Source organism: Stegodyphus dumicola, chromosome 5 (assembly GCF_044657685.1).
Source record: "Stegodyphus dumicola isolate Sdum_Otavi_A_Nest chromosome 5, ASM4465768v1".
NCBI lineage: Eukaryota > Metazoa > Arthropoda > Arachnida > Araneae > Eresidae > Stegodyphus > Stegodyphus dumicola.
The window spans coordinates 35,251,546-35,269,857 of NC_140772.1; the positions used below are offsets into that span (position 1 = coordinate 35,251,546).

Here is an 18,312-nt window from a genome sequence, read left to right on the forward strand (position 1 = left end):
TATTACGATTTTTGTCAGATTCAAGTTCTTCTATATCTATCATATTTAAAAACTGAAATAAACCAAATATTTTTCAGTTTTTTGAAGATTTTTGTTAACCTAAAGAATACCATAATAACCTACCTTAACAATGTCATATTTGCACTCCAAGCAGAAAGCATTTTTGGCACTCTTTAACAGTCTATGTGCATACATATACACACATGCACAGAAGTACAGGTTGAAATAAGGAAGGCACATTGTTCATTCCCCAAAGCATATTAGGCCTAGGTCTTGCTCACAGTCAAGTTCCATCCCATTTTGATGGAGAACATCATTGCGGGTCCAAGGGGTCTCCCCCCCCCAATCACTTGAGAAGACTTTTGGCTCACCATATATTTTGAGTGCTTCCTTGTAGCAGAAACATTATACGTTTAACACACCCATGTCTTTGAGATTTGAACTTGGGCCCATCAGTACGGCAGTTAGTGCCACTAACCTCTAAACACTCTCAGTGGCACAGTCACACACACAACAGCAACAAAAAGCCTACTTAAATTCATATTTTGACACATTTGATGTGCATTAAGCTAATGGCCCATCCTTTAATTTGGAACTGTTAATAAGTTTTTCATACATATGCAATATTTTACACATTTTATGCAAAAATACTTTTAGATTTATAATATTAAAGCACAGTTTTAACAGAAATCTGAATTACAGTCATTTATAAAATTGACACTAATATAAAAAACTGTAACAGAAAAAGACACAAACCTTATCAAGAATATTTGCTGCCTTCTTTATTATGTCTGAGCTTTCTGGCTTCAAGGATGACTGAGATATTAAACCTGATTCAAATGTTTTTTCTGGGGAGCCTTTGGAAGAAGGACCAGGTTTAGCCAAGTTCAAGGGTTGAATATTCTGAAATGTAGGACTATTTTCAGACTTAGATGGAGTAACAAATAATGGTGGAGTTGGAAAATGAGGATTTGTTTGCATGTGACAAGGTAAAGGACGCATTGATGAAAATGGACTCTGGGGATAACCAGAGCCAGACACTGGCATTGGCATAAATGGTGAAATCATTGATGGTATTTGTGAAAGTAAAGGAGGAGGATGGATATGACTTTGAACTTGCGGCGTATGATCAAAAAATGTGTTATGCTGAGGTGATGGACTTGGCGTTGAACCTTCACTACTCAGCAAATCATCTTTCAATGGTATTGGAGATGGAGTTCTGTCATCAACTTTTAACATGAAAGAAGATTTTTGATTTTTGGGTGATGCATAAGGAGTAGGAGATTTAGCTTTAGAATCACGGCCCCCTTTCTTTTTCTGTTTGTCTTTACCTTTTGTCCTTTTAGGGCTACCTGAAGACTTTTTAGACTCAGCATTCTTTTTCTCTTTTTTTACTGGCACATGGATAGGAGAATGTGGTATTAAGTCACAAGAGGATAATGAAGAGCTATCAGATGTGTCCGTAAAATCATAAATATCTTTGGGTTCCAGCTTTTTTACAGCTGGACCACGAACTACAGCATTAATAGTTTCATCCATAGCCTTGTGCGTTTTCTCAACTTCAACTTCTGACTGCCGTATAACAGATTCGATGCATTCATCAATAACTTCCAAGCGAGACTCTCTTTCTTGTCTCGCTTGTGTTTCAATAGAATCATCAATCACTAACCTTGGTTCAGGAGATTCTTCCCTAAACGAAAGTTCTTCAGTTTCAATAAATTCTGTTTTCACTTCTTTTTCAACTTTAAGTTCAGTGATAGAAGGCTTAAGTTCAACCGGAAGTTCGTTAGGAATTACAGTTGTAGGAAGAGAAGGCGCTGGTTGAGAAACAATAAGTTTGGCATTTTCTTTTTTAAGGTTCTTTACAGCTTTGGGTACTCTGGCTGACTTAAATTTTTTCGAGCTCGCTAATTTCGATGACTTCATAGTGGATGAAGAAGAAGCCCCAGAATGTTTTAGTTTAGCCTTTATTTTACTTAGTTTAAAACTATCCTTCATTTTGTGCATTTCATCCTTACGGGATTTTAACTTAACTTTATCACTTTTGCTTTTCTGCCGAACTGAGTCTTCAGACTTTATACTTTTATCTGATTTCCCAGATTTGTGTGAACTACTTGTGTGTTCTTTTTTAGAACTCGATGATGAAGTCAGAGCCTTATCGTGTTTGCCAACAGCATTTTCTTTATTTTCTTTTTCCTTCTTCGAGGCTTTTAACTTTTTAAGGTCTTTTTTATTTATATCCTTCTCTTTCTTAGGTTTTGAAGACTTCTCTTTCCGAATGTCTTTGAATTTGACATCTTTCTTTGATGAGGAAGAATGTGATGGAAGTTCAGGTGTAGGTGGTGGAGAGTCAACTAAACATGGTAAAGATGAATCAGCTGATTTCCCTTCATGAACTGGTGAAATAAAACCAGAAGGTGTCATGAATACACTAGTTACCTCCCTCATAGGTCTACCCTCTTCTTCACTGTAATACCTAGAAATATATATCACAGTTTAAGTACACAACAGTTTATTGATCATAAATATAACAACATTTTATTTTATTCTTTAAAGTGAGAGTACGAGTGAGGTTATTGGCACAAAACCAAAGATGATTATAACACACCAAACATGAGGTAGTATGATCTCAAGCGATGAAAACAAATTAATTTATTAGTAAATAAAAACAGGTGAACAAATGTATCAAATCCAGAGGATGAAGTCATATAAAAACAAGGTAAAAGCACATATTAAAATTCAAGACACAGTCTTCAAAACAAATTACATTAGGTAATAAAAGTCAATATCTTTTAAATAATAAAATAAATTATGATTGACCTCTCTTCCTATTAAATGGTTGAGAGGTAAGTCGCAGCTATTAAAACATTTCTTACGAAGCTATTAAAACATGGACACTCAATTAAAATATGATGGACTGATAGACAAACATTACAATTCAAACAAACAGGCTCATTCTCAGCCTTCAAAAGGTAGTTATATGTCACTCTAGTGTGACCAATTCTGAGGTGAGTCAAAAGAACTTCCTCCTTACGATTTCCAGCAAAATCCCAATGATCAATTCTAGGCTTTGCATTTCTCAACTTGTTGTGAAGCTGAATGTCCCAAATTTGCTGCCATTTTTTTTTTCGGATCTTCCCTTTGATGACACAGCAGATGTCTCTAAAAGGGATGAGGTGACTCGACAGTTCAACAGCAGATTTTGCTGTGATTACTGCAAGCTTATTTCCCTTTATTCCCGCATGCCCAGGAACCCAGCAGTACAAGATTTCATATCCTCGAATCGTTAAGTTTGTATGAATCTTGAAAACATCCACTGCCACAGGATTCTGAGTGTTGGGAAAAGCTTCCAATGATTTAAGAGCACTATACGAGTTTTACCAATTATGAACTTTTTCTGGCAGAGCTTTGAGATGTACAAAAAACCATTATTGCAGTTAGTTCAGATGATAGAACTCAGAAAGAATGGTGCAAGCATCTGTCCTCTATGTGATCTTCAATTACAAATGCCATCCCGACATGATCATTTGACTTGGATCCATCTGTATACAGTGGAGTGGTGACCAAAACTGTGGACACTTTTGGAAATTTTTATGTTTTTGAACTTTGTATGCTTATAGAAAATATTACGTTTCGCAAAATGCAAACTTGTATATATCATTTTAAAGAGAATTTATTACTGAACTCAATACAAAACACAAAATTCAATTATTTGCAATACAAAAAAGTTATATGTACTTTAATATAAATAAATAAATAAATAAATAAATAAATAAATAAATAAAAAAAACAGTTATGAAGTGGTTTGTAATGTCTAGCTTTTCTGGCCAATCACTGTTCTTGTTCTGAGAACCAATCAAATGTTAGTAACTGCCAGTAGAAGCTGACATCATGTTTACACTTGAAACAATTCATTATTTTGCTTTGTTCTGTAGAAGGAGGACCTGTTTCTTATACACTGCAATTACAAGTAGGAATTTTTGTAAAAATTTTTAATATTTAGTCAAGAAGTAATGACATCAAATAAAAGAGTAGATTGGACACCTAGAAAGAGATGTAGTATTATTGTGTTACGAGAAAGTGGTCTTTCCTATGCTGAAATTGCAAGACAGGTGCGTGGTTCAGTGACTACACCTGGAGTCCGAAAGTTTTGTCTACGATATCAGGAGACAAATTCAATAAAAAACAAAGAAGGAAAAGGTCCAAAAAGGTGCACCACATCTATTGATGACAGAAGAATAAAAAGACTATGTCTCCAAGTTAGAAAAATGTCATCAACGGCCATCAGAAGTGATCTGAATGATGCTGGTGTTTCTGTTAGTTCAAGAACAATCAGGAGAAGATTAACAGATGTTGGACTGAGAGGTAGATTTCCATGAAAAAAGCCCTATCTTAATTTTCAGCAACGAAAAAAAAGACTACAGTGGGCAAAGGAACACATTAATTGGACAGATGATCAGTGGTCACAAGTTATATGGAGTGATGAAACTAAGATATCGTTATTCGGTAGTATGGGCGAAAATATGTAAGACGTAGAATAGGAGAAGAGCTACATCCTGACTGCATTCAAGCAACTGTGAAGAACCCAGTTAGTGTTATGATTTGGTCATGCATGTCAGCAGATGGTATTGGTCGCCTTCATGTCATCGATGGAAATGCCAGAAAATATGAATGCCAGAAAATACATTGACACTATTCTAGAACCAAAACTTCTACCTTCCATCAGAGATCTCTTTCCCAACAATGCTTCGTTTATTTTTCAGCAGGATTCTGCTCCTTGCCACACGGCCAAAATATCGAAAGAGTGATTTCGTACAAGGAGCATTAAATTGTTGTCATGGCCAGGAAACAGTCCTGACCTCAATCCTATCGAAAATTTGTGGCACCGTTTGAAAACTCTTGTCTGAATGAGGCACCCATCAAATAAAAGGAAACTAATTGAGGCTATAATTATTTCCTGGCATCATGTAATAACGAAAGAAGAGCTTAAAACTCTTGTCAGCTCAATGAAACGTCGATGTGAAGTTGTAATAAAAAATAAAGGGTACCCTACTAAGTACTGATAATTCACTGCAATCATCACTATCTAACGTATATCGATAACTATTATCGTTTAACTTTTTTTGTATTGCAAATAATTGAATTTTGTGTTTTGTATTGAATTCAGTAATAAATTCTCTTTAAAATGATATATACAAGTTTGCATTTTGTGAAACATAACGTTTTCTATAAGCATACAAAGTTCAAAAACATAAAAATTTCCGAAAGTGTCCACAATTTTGGCCACCACTGTATATTGGATGATAACTGCTATATTTGTGCCTGTGCTCAGCGAAGAGTTGTCTGTAAATGATCTTGTTAGTGCTTCCCTTCAAGTGATGGTTGAAAACATCAAGAAGCTGGATTTGTGCACTTTCCCAAGGTGGGATTTCAAAATTCTGCACTGCTTGGAAACACATATCAGAAAGAGAGAAAACCTTAAATGGCAGGTCAAAGTCTTAAGGAAAAGAAGGCACGCAGAATGGACGTGCTGCAAATAAAGTGTTACACATATTATTAAGTAAGCACAGCTTATTAGGATGTTCAGGTTGTGACAAAACATTAAAATACTACAAAAGGGACAACTGCTCATGCCTCAGATGAAGTGGTGGTTCATTAGAGTCAACATAAAGGCTCTGCACAGGAGATGTCCAGAAGGCTCCAGAACAAATCCACAGAGCTTGATGATGAACAGGATCTAGTTTTTGCAACACTGAAGACCGAGTGGATTCGTAAATAACTGAGCCATAGTCTAGTGCTCTGTAACTGAGCCATACTCTAGCGCTATGCAAAGCATAGAGCAATGCTCTGCATCCCAGGAGGTGTTCGCCAATACTTTTAAAATATTTAGTGTTTTTAAACACTTCTTTCTCAGATTTAAGATATGAGAAAGAAAAGTCAATTTTCGGTCGAACATCACTCCTAAAAATTTTACTTCAGGTGCAACTGGAATCATTGACCCACTGAGATATAATTTAGGCTCAGGATGGAGACCTCGTTTTCTAAAAAAGTGCATGCACACAGTCTCCTGCTTTGAAAACATAAATCCTTGTCTGTTTGCCCATTCCTGGATCTTGTTCAAAGCAATCTGGAGTGCCTCTCTACATGTCTCATATCTGCTCCTCGATAGCTAATTTGTAGGTCATCTATCTACATACAAAGATCCTGAAATTGTGGGACGAAGTTCTTTTAACACACAGAATTTAAATTTTAGGCTGAACAGGGTTACACTAAGCATGCAACCTTGAGCACACCCTCTTCCTGTTCGAAAACATCCGACAAAACAGAGCCAATCCTTACTTGAAAAGTTCTAGGATTCAAGAAATTCTGATTTTTTTTTTTTTTTTTTAAATACAAATGGCGGGGATTTGCCTATAATGGCAGTGGCCACTACCAAGGCCAGAAGCGATGACCATTTTATTACGGAAGCACCTAATAGGCAGCCACCGTTACCTCCTATGAAGGGATAGACAATTTTACATCTATGCCTTCTCTGGGATTCAAACCCAGGTCCGCTGGTATTGCAGTCAGGCTCCCCTAAACACTATGCCGTTCTGAATGAAAATTGGTAAGCTGCCGCACAAGCCACTGACATGAAGATCTCGAAGTATACCGTATCTCCATGCCTTATCATAAGCTTTCTCAATGTCAAAGAATATTGAGAGAAGGTGATTCTTTATTCTTTAAAAATTCTCAACTTCACATTTCTGTTTAATATAATATAATTACAAATTCACACAATGGAAACATTTTTGGATATATCCATGGGATACTGGAGATGCTTCCATTTGCTAACCTGATAAATTCATTCTGCTTTTAAGAAATTGCTATTGGTACTGAGTTATTTTGCTTATTAGACCAAATTAAGATTATTCTAAAAAAAAAAAAAAAAATACCTGTCTACTACATAAAAAAACCAATGCACTCCTCCTATACATTACCCTTTTTCTACTGTTCAAAGGAGTTGTAAATTTAAATCTGAAAGATTAAAAATCTGGTGTTATTAAATAGTCTAAGTGATATCAAGACAAAAACAGCAAAACTATTTGATTAGTTTTAAGCACATTTTTTCCTCTTATTAAAATAAATATGGTACATGCTATGTAGAATACACTGCAGTTGCCTATGAACATCACTGGTTGTGTCAACCAGTTTACACATAACATAATAGACATCTTTAGAACCTTTCAGACCTGTTCTACCTTTATAATAAAAAAATCTTTACATTTTAGACAATTTTAATATTGTCTGATATTTGGTGTTTATGAGACAAATCTTGGCATTTTTGAACTTTTGGCAAAATTCGGATTTTTTCATATTGCCATTTCACGAAAGCAATGTGATTACAAAAACTTATGATAATGGCTTTGCAATAGAGACTCTAGATTAACATGACCAGCATCAGCTGGCAATAAACGTTTCATACAAAACAGGGAATAACACTGACTCAATTAATACCAGAATTCAATTCAGGAGCTTGTATAAACATAAACGTGCTGACACACTGCAATAAAACCTGATAAATCCCAATGCAGCATCATGCAGTTTACCTAAGGGCAGCAATTCATATACTGGTCCTTTGATGACCGCAAACAAACAGCCTGGCCTAACCAGTTACATTTTTAACTGCTTCAAAGAGATGCAAGGACTTGTGTGCAGAGAAAACCCCATGAAGCCATTCAATGGGAAATGGTACAAGCCGGGGAGAAGGGAAGACCTCCGTAAAAATATCTATTTAGTTGGCATTCAATAAAACACCTGGTACATCAACATCTCCTAGTTATACAACAATGTGTACATCAGAAGAGTGTGGTCTCTTCTAACAAGAAGAAACTTCCTTTGACGGCATGCAGCCCATGAAGTAATTTTATGCTACCTGCAAATACATTTCCAGTAAACTCATTAACATTATTATGGCAAGAATTTGAAGTCTAAGATTTCAATGGTTTGGAGTACAGTTTTACATTTAAATTCATTACCAAAAACAAACGTAACTCTTTGGAAAATCTAGAAATACAGCTAATCAATTTATACTGTGATATAAATCTTGTTTAAAGATTTTAAGATACAAATTTGATTAATTTTATTAGTACTTGTCAAAAGATAAAATATCTTAAGTTACGAATGTTTGCAATAAGAATATTCGCTTTGTTTTTGAGAGAGAAACATGAGAAGTTTTTTTTTTCGTAGATGAAAATTAATAAGTCTATGAAAAGAACCAGACTGCCGGTGAGTACCTACAATTTGTGATGATACATTTTAGTAATTTCCCTCCAAGATTACAAACTTCAGGAAAATCGAAATGTCATGAGGTGGTGTAGCTGAAAGGTGTAGTAAAAAACTAAGATGTTTACAATAATTTACATAAAATATTATATTTTCTGTTTTGTATCACACAAAAATCTAATAAATAAAACAAAGAGACTAGTTTGTCATTATTTATTCTCAAGTTTTGTCCCTCTTAGGAAGCTTCAGTATATTTCTTTTTAATAAATTAAAAGTAAGTTACTTAATAGTTCAATATATTACTATTAGTTGAACAAATGCCATTCTGAAAAATTTAATATTTAGCTATCTGTTTGAATTCCAAATTATAACCAAAAGAAATACCAATTTTTAGATTTCAGGCAAAATATAAATTTGATATTTTTCTTTGCACTATTTTTATTCATATGTTTTTACAAATATCTAGTAAAACGTTTTAAATTTAATTAACAAATTTTGTTTTGTTAAAAAAAATAAACCCTGCCACCCTCCCATAATTGCTGCCTATCAGCTACTATCTAACTGTGCACTGGCCCATGTGCAATGTAAGTTTGAGGCCACAGCTGTAAAGCATTGTTTATGAAATATGTCTTTTTGCATTGTATCAAAGTGCCATAAAATTCATGGAAATGAGAAAGATAGTAATATATTATTTCCTATTTTTCTAAAGGACAATTTGCTTTTAATGAAGAAAATGGATACACGTGTCGAAGCCAGGATCTATTAATGTAAAGAATGCAAGAATTTGCAGGAAACATTTTCGATGCAGTGATTGTGAAGATGACATAAAAAATTGCTTGTTTGGATTGCCACAAAAGAAATAGTTAAAATCTAATACCATTTTGAGAAAAGAAAACTAATGCTGCGTGCTTCTGAAAAACAACACAAATTACATTTGAGGAAAATTCATTTTTATGCCAATTATGAAAATGATGATAGGAATAATAAATCAAATATGAATGGTTTTAATACAGAATTCTGAAATGGTGATGCAAATATTACTAAATCCCCTAACTGTAAAAATAGATAAGAACACATTGATAATTTGTAAAAAACAAAGTAAGCTCACCATTTTGTCTAATTTACAATTATCTAAAATGTCAAAGTAATTTCACATAAAAAAGATATTCCTCCTTTGCCCCTCTTTTTAAAAGACTAAGTAATTCTCTTTAGATACTATGAGCAAAGTTATTTTGTCAAAATTAAGACAACAATCTTGTATTTATTTAAATGTAATGTATGTGCATTAATATCACCGTATTTTTTATTTTTGGTATTTATTACAGAGCAATACTATGGCAGTGTCATAATTTATCGTTCACGTGATTTTGTTTTGTTTTTTTGTGAATGACGGCTTTTTCAACCGGAAGTGAAAGGGAAGCTTTTGGTGTTGTGCCATTTGATGGCATTAATAACTTTGCTGTTTGGCGTCAAAGAGTTCAAGTAGTATTTACTGCAAAGGAATTGGATGCATTTTTAGAAACAGAAGCAAGTGCGGACAGAACTGCAGATGTTTTGAATTCAAAAAAGGCTTACGCCTTAATTCTTGGGCTTTTAAGTGATAATATTATTGTTTCTTTTCAACGTGAAGACATGGCATGTAAAATATGGAAGAAACTCCAAGCTATGTATAGTGCTAAAGGAGCAGTGAGTCAAATTTTAACACATAAACGTTTAGCTACCATAAGAAAATCCAAAGATGTGTCAATGAGACAACATATCGACTACATAATGAATTTGGTTAGTAATCTATGCGTCTCTCGATCTGAAATAAGTGATTCTGATGTTATTATTTACATTTTAATGTCTTTGCCAAAGGAATATGAAAATGTTAAGGCATCACTAGAAAATCAACCAAGTGATAATTTGAGTTTGGATTTTGTTACAAGCAGACTTATTGACTGTGAATCTCTTATGCTTGATTATAAAAGTGAAAATAAGTATTCTAAACCAAATATGGACAACTCTGTTTTTATTAGTGCTTGCAAAGAACTGTTTTTACTTATTGTAAAAGAAAAAGGACATTCTGTTAAATTCTGTAGAAAAAAGAACTGTGTCTGTCATAGCTGTGGGAAAACTGGTGATTTCAAAAGTGAATGTTTTGATAATTCTAAAAAGCAGGCAAATTCAAATAGTAATACGTATTCATTATCTGCAATATCTTTTATGGCTGGAAATCTTGTGCATGATCAATTTATTATTGATTCTGGTGCAACTTCTCACAAGGAATGGTTTACCTCAGTTAAACCTAAGACTGGAACTGTTAAATGCGTGTCTAAATCGGCAGTTTTAGAAGTGAAAGGAATTGGTAACATTTGCGGCAAAACTAAGAATGATGCTAAAATAATGTTGAAAGATGTTCTTTATGTTCCAAAATTAAACAGACAATTAATTTCTGTCAAAAATATTGCAGCAGCAGGTTTGAGCATAATTTTTAAAAATGAAATAGTTTACATTGAAAACAAAAACAAGCATTTTAGATTTGGATATTTGGACAAATGCAGGCGATATTTTAGTGATTTTTCACCAAACCTATTTACATCTTTAGCAGTAAAGAATGATGATTTATGGCACAGAAGATAAGGACACTGCTGTGATCAAAAATTAAAACTAATGAATCTTCCGGCAAAAGAAACTTTTTGTGTAGTATGTGTTCCTGCCAAACAAAGTGCTTTGCCTATAGGAAAAGTTCTTTGCATAAAAGAATCCAAACCGCTTTTAACTAAACACTCTGATATAAGTGGTCCAACAGAACCTCAAACACTCCATGGGGAAATATATTTCATGACTATAGTTGATGACTACTAGCGATTTATGGAAATAAGACTACTCAAAAGAAAAAGTCATTGTTTGATGAACTTAAAACTATTCTTTAAATTGAATCCAACTGTTACAAAACTGTGCTGTGACAATGTCAAAGAATATGTCAGTGGAGAATTTTATGATGTTGCTAAAAGAGCAGGTGTAAAAATAGATTCTGCACCTTCCTATACACCTTTTCTAAATGGTGTTGCTGAAAGAACAAATAGAACTGTACTGGAAAAAGCTAGAGCAATGATACTTGAGGCAAATTTACCAAAATTCCTTTGGGGTGAAGCAGTACTTACGGCTGCTTTTATAAATAATCAACTCCCAAATAGTTTGATTGACAATCATGTTTCTTATTCTTTGAAGTATGGTGAAAATCCTGATTTGACAGACATGCGTGTATTTGGCTGTGATGCTTATACTCTTGTGCCACCATCGCAAAGAGAGAAACTAGATGAAAAATCTGTCAGAATGATATTTGTAGGTTATTCCACAATGGGACACCGCTTAATGATTCCAGAAACAAGATGCATCATTGTTTCCAGAAATGTTAAATTTAATGAAGAAAAGAAGAAAGTAGAAAATCAAAAACATATTTCCGATAGTTCTGATTTGAGTGAAAATGACAATGATGACATTAAAAATGAAGACAAATCAATTTCAGACACTGACAAAGACGATTTAAATGCAAATAAGAAGGAGGAAGAAAGGAAATTTTCAAGAGAAAAGAAATAACCAGTTAGGTAGCCTAATCCTGAGACTTAACTAGTAATGTTTGCACAACAAAATACTCTGACATTTGAAGATATTGTAAATCTACCACAAGTAGAACAAGTACTGTGGAAAAGAGCTATGGATGAGGAAATGAAATCTATGGAAGATAACGATGTCTGGTATCTACAAAGTTTACCCCTTGATAAAAGAGCCATTTCCTGCAAATGGGTTAGCATATGTTACAAGGCCAGATATTTTATCTGCAGTAAATTGCTAAAGCCAACTGCAGGAGTATCCTACTGATGTTGCCTGGTGTGTTCTAAGAGAATTCTTAGGTACTTGAAAAACACCTTAAATTTAAAATTGATATACAAAAAAGGGTGATTTGGAAAGGGCAAACATATGTTTGTATGTAAATGCAGATTGGGTGGGGGGGGGGAGATACTCAAGATACGAAATCAATTACTGGTTACTTTATAATGTTTTCAAACTGTCCTATTATGTGGTGCTGCAACAAGCAAAAGTATATTGCACTTTCATTAACAGAAGCTGAAATAATTGCTTTATGCAAAGGTATTCAAGATGTTTTATGGATAAAAAATGTAGTAAATGAAATTTCCAGTGTTAAAAATTTTTATATTTTTGAAGATAACCAGCCATGCATTAAAAGTATTGTTAATGAAAACTTTTTAGGTAGGTTGAAACATAGCGATATAAAATTAAAGTTCACTCATAAGACTGTTAAAGAAAATAATATTAAAATTGAATATGTACAATCAGGTTTACAAACTGAAGATTTGTTCACTAAGGCTCTGTCCGAAACAAAATTCTATGAACTGTTATCATCGAGCTGTTTAAAAATTGTGTAATTCTTTTATATTTTCTATAATGGGGAGTGTTGAGATATTTGTAATTGCATTCTTACTGGTTAAAAGGAAGTATAGCTTTCTGTCACGTCCGATACATTCATTAACTTTCGGTCAGGTCCGAATTATTCTGAAACTTAATCCCATTCTTTATGTTACTTTTGATTGGTTATTTATTGTGTCTTGTTTACGATTTGTTAAACCATGATCTGTTGTAAAGTTATATATATAACTTCTGTAAACGTTTTAACTCTCTGCTTGTAAATCTGCATGTAACTTTGCTTGTGTTTCTGCGTATTGTTCTGTAATAAATATTTGTTTTCAAACCATGGCATTTTTTAAATGTTCTACAAAAAAATAATAACAAAAAACTGGACCATGACAATTTGGGTTAGATTAATCTAATGCCTCAAAAAATTATTTTTAAATTTAAAAAAATTTCCTCTTTCTTTCTCTCCTTTTTAAAAATTTGTATTTAAATCTTTATATGAAAATTTCACACACAGGTCCAAATTTATCAATACATAGCCAGAAATAATGATATTCAATGAAATATTCAATCAATGTAATCCATTTTTGCAAGGATATGCAAAAGACGATTCTAGCATTATACAAATAAAAACGATTAAACGGTTTCAGATTTACAAATGAAGGCGTTATGTCATATGACAGTGAATCAAGCACTTTGCACAAAATGAATATTTGAGTGAAATTCTGTGATAAAGCAGTCTTTTATGGCTCTGAAGTTTCATTGTAAGGATCTGGGAAGTGGTGAATTATCAGCCATTTAGAAGCAAAGTTGACAACCATGGAAGCAGTGAGATGTATGAATAATTCAAGAGTGTTTTTACACTATGGAATTGCTGCAAAAAGACATGAACTGTTGGACAAGGTTGTAAGAAAATAGCAGCTGATTCTTAAGATTGATATCTGGTATAACAGCACATCAGAACAGAAAGTCTATTGTTTGGCAGTTAAGTTCAGAGCTTGCAAACACCACTGAAACTGTTGTATCATGGCAAATGGGATACAGAAAGCTCAGTGAAATAGGCTTTTATACCAGAAAGCCAAGCTTTTACTGTCTTCACCAGACAAGAGGGATCACTTTAAATAATATAAACATCATCAGAACTGGAGTGAATATTAGTGGTCCCATGTTCTCTTTACTAATGTGCTGAGATTTAGTTTAACAAATGATTCTATATGTGTTTATATCTGGATAGAGTCGGGAACACAAAATATTTCTTCTAGTATTTTCGAATATTACTGTTTCAGTAATGCAAGTGTGATGATATAGGGATGGATTAATGATCAACGGATGTATGCCCCTATATGTATTCAACAGCAGATCTGTGACCAACCAGAAATATCACGATAAGGTCTTAGAATCTTATGCATAGTTGTCAATTTTGAAATTTTAAAAAACCAAAAGATTTTTATGAGAAAAACAGGAGAAACTGGGAGGTTTTCATGTCACATGGCAATATTATTTCAAAGGAACTCCAAATTGCCTTTAATTCAGTTTATAATGCACAGCTCAGCATCAGCATTTCATTGGATATTCTACATATTATGTTCTTTGGTTGATTTCCTTTTAAAATTTTCTTAAATTTTTACTTTGAGAAAATGCCAAGCACTGGAGATAACATTTTATTTATCGAAGTACTTTTAAATATGATGAAAATAACATTTGTAATTAATGTACATAGCATTTCTGTGGATAAACTTAGTAATGTACTACACACTGAAGAGCCACTACACTATGACCACCCTCCATCTATAACAATGGGTTCACCCAGGAACAAAACCACTGTGCGTGCATGGCTGATGTTGGAATGTATAAAGTGGTTATGTATTGTCTTTCAAAACATAGTGCGATTAGCAACATAAGGAAAAAGCAGCTGATTTATCAGACTTTGACAAAGGTCAAGGCTTGGTGACTGGGAACATCAATATCAGAAGTGACATGTTTAGTGGGATGTTCACGTTCAGTTCGTGCTGCCATGCTACCTCTCCACAATTGCGCATTATTTTGCTTTTAAAAAAGATTAGTAGCAGTATATTTCCCAGTTACATATTAAAAGTGGTGTATGGATGGTGAAACGACAAGACGCAAGCCAGCAGTGTGTCGTCGACGGCACATTGATTCCAGAGGACAGCGGAGATTGCTACCCCATGACCAAAGAGCTACAACAGTGGAAACCCAGATAGTGTTTCTCAACACATTATGCAGCGTATATTGCTGCATGTGGGCCTACGCATGCAGACCGTAGCAGGTTCCTGCATTGGTGACACGTGATCGCCAGCTACATCTGCAATAGGCCATGGAACATCGGAATTAGACATTAGAAGAATGGAAGAAAGTTGCATGGATGACAAAGTCATCACCAGCTGCATCTGCAGTGGGCCATGAAACATCGGAATTAGACATTAGAAGAATAGAAGAAAGTTGCATGGTAGGCAAATCATGTCTTCTGTTCCGTCACATCGATGCAAGTGTGCTAATATGTCGATTTCCAAATGAAACACTGGTTCCCCAGATGCACAATTGGATGGGGACAAGCCAGTGGCAGGTTATTATGGTGTGGGCAATTTTTTTCATAGAGCCCATTAGGACTTATAATCCCCCATAGAACAATCCCCAACATCTGTGTGCTACGTCAACATTGTTACAAACCAGGTTCACCCATTCACAACAATAGTATTTCCGGCAGGGGATGGTGTTTACCAACACAATAATGCATCGTGTCATAAGGGTTGAATCATCAGGGAGTGGTTCGAGGAACATTCCAATGACTTTCAAGTCATGTCTTAGACTCCAAATTCACCTGACATTAATCCAATAGAGCATTTGTGGTCCCACCCAGAAAACCACATTCGTGTTGCCATGCTACCCCTCTAAAACTGTGCATCATTTTGCTTTTACGAAAGATTAGTAGCAGCATATTTCCCAGTTTAAGAAAGAAATCTAAAGAAACTTTACATCTTCATGAAGAAAAGCAAAAATATTTTCGAATACTTGTTTAGCACAACGACTGAAAAAAAAAATTATAAAATTGCTGGTTTAGGTAGTTTTGCAAGTTGAATATACACAAAGAACTATATGACTGAATAAAAGGATTAAACACATATTTTAAGCCTTTGACAGCAAGTAAGAAGCTTTGATGTGCAACAATGAGGCAAGCAAACCCAGAAGTTTAGGCACAGAAACCTTTTTTTTCTCCTTTTTTGGGGGGGAGGGGGTGAGACAACACACACAATGATATCCATAAAAAGGAAAGACACCCGGTGGCAGACTTTTAAGGGAATTGGCCTACGCATGGAGAAAACCATGAAAATGCCCATGCAGACCATTTGTTCTGAACTAAAAGAGTTCATTGACTTTATCATTTAGCTACTGATGGGCTCATCTTCAGAGATTCAAACTACTTAAAATGATAATAAAAAGTTCTTTTTCTTATATCCTAATCTCCTTATCTCTCATGACAAATTCCCATTGGTGGTTGAGTAGTAAAACTACTCCCCACTGGTAATTCAAACTAGATTTAAATACCAACAAATAGACTTGTTGCATAGAAGTTTTTGGTGTTTTGCTCATGTGTAACATGAATCAAGCTTGTTTTACTTAAAAAGTCCTCCATGAAAGCATCCCTCTACTTAGGCACATAGCTGTCAAGCTAAGTTAACAAAATTTCATATCAAATACCCAGATTGTTCTCTTTAAATCAGTATCGTCACTGCCAGCCTTTCTCAGCGAATCGTCGAAAATATTCCTCCAAAAAGCATTAATCACACTCAAAATAGCAGTTGTAAAAACAGACAGAAATTTCAGATTATTAAAATTAACGAAATTAAGGACATATTAAGGACCATATGAACCCTGATGGATGCATCCAAAAAACTCACTAGTTACTCAGTTATGACAACATTCATGAAAGCATCTACCTGTCTGAGATAAGACATGTAAACAGCTATATTTTATAATGTTTAAGGTTTTAAGGGAATTAAATAAGATACATTATCTCCATCACTTTAAATTTACACAAATGCTTGTACCTTGACTTCTTATTTGTAGCATCAGGAGGCCAATCCCCTGAACGTTTTGAACAATGACGAGGACTGTTAAAAGGTGAAGGAGAATCTCCCCCTGCATTAGTATCCAGAATATTTTTCTTTGCACCATCAACTACAGACTGTTGGGCAAATACAGCATCTTCTTCTGAAAGTGGGAACACAAAATTTGTAAGTTGCTCATAAACCGATTATAAATGCAGATTAATAACTTAAATCTTAATAAAGTTTCTACGAATTGTACTAGCAAAAATATATAAAATATTACAAGTATAATAATTTAATATAATTCAATGCTAATGGCTATTTAATTTTCTTCCATACAATTTATTTACATAAAATATTAACTCCTTAAGGTATAGAAGAATTATTCTTTTTTTCTTGGATATCAATGCGTTTATTTAAAACAAATCCTCCCCTGATCATATGCATTTCCACTAAAAAGTTACAAAAGTTACCAATCAATGATTCCGCAGCTCCTCTGATATCATTTTTAAAGGAATCAAAGTAATGCATGAGAAAATCTAAAACTAAAAAGAGCATGACTAATTCAGTCTGCAAAGAGTACCAAACGCAGCAAATAAAACAGAACACAAACGCATATTAAACAAAAATTCTCAACTAGAGAGACCCTTGCACTAGCAAGATCTTCACAGTTAAACAGACTTAAGAAAACAGACAGTTTCTGACAGTTAAACAGACTTCAGGGAAAAAAAAAAAAAATAGAATTGCTTTGCTTTTAAAATATTGATTATTATTTTATTGTTGATACTGTTAGTAGCGTTATTTTGATGGCATGATATTAAGCCATCTGAGATTTATAATACATAAGTTTGAGTTCAATGTTGCAGTTATACATGCAAACAGATTTATAGCAAATAAGTCTGCATTTAACATTGCAGCTGTACATTCAAACAAACTACCAGTTGCCCGAAATGCAATAGCCCCATCATCTGTCATGAAGCTTTCAGAAATAAATATGGTGTCATACAAAACAGCTACATTATTATATGAACAGAAATCTCTTGATATAACTTGTAACAGGTCTTCCAACTCATCCAGGGTCAATAGATAGGAAATTATTTTTTGTCACAGGGAGATCTATATGTACCACAACATTTTGCAAGAATGATCCTATATAATTAATTACAGGCATTTTAAAAAGCTGAAATGCTACACTTGCTCTGCACAGTCCACATTTTATATTATCAGAGAATCAGTTCTTATGACTCACTTCTGTGAAGGATATAGAAAATAACATTAGAGAGTTTTTATTATTTAAATTTATGAATTAGATACAAGGTCATGCTTCTAGTGGAGTACTTTGAAAGAAATGAAAAGAGAAAAGATCTTTACTTTGCAGAGTAAGATGTGCTTTCCCGATCAGTTTAACGATCAGCATTGCAAGATCCCATATTGTTGAGTCAAAGTTCAAATTCTGGAGAGGGCACAGAAGTTCATAAATGTATAGCATTCTTTGTAACTTGCAGATACTTACGGTGTCATTGAGTTTCTCTTTTTCCTGCCACTTATCTCTAAAATAATAAGT

The 18,312-nt window shown here is 34.0% G+C and overlaps 1 protein-coding gene across 6 annotated transcripts in view; it reads right to left on the reverse strand.

The window, feature by feature from the left end:
* Positions 1–18,312, reverse strand: part of LOC118191421 (uncharacterized) — a 90,502-nt gene that overhangs the window by 44,375 nt on the left and 27,815 nt on the right. For 5 of the 6 annotated variants that reach the window (XM_035362220.2, XM_035362219.2, XM_035362218.2 and 2 more), the window contains 2 exons: positions 16,749–16,911; positions 757–2,476 (listed from right to left, as the gene is read on the reverse strand). In XM_035362220.2, the coding sequence (XP_035218111.1) occupies positions 757–2,476; positions 16,749–16,911 (1,883 nt within the window). The remainder of the gene's footprint in view (positions 1–756; positions 2,477–16,748; positions 16,912–18,312) is intronic. The other variant, XM_035362223.2, reaches the window with a different exon arrangement.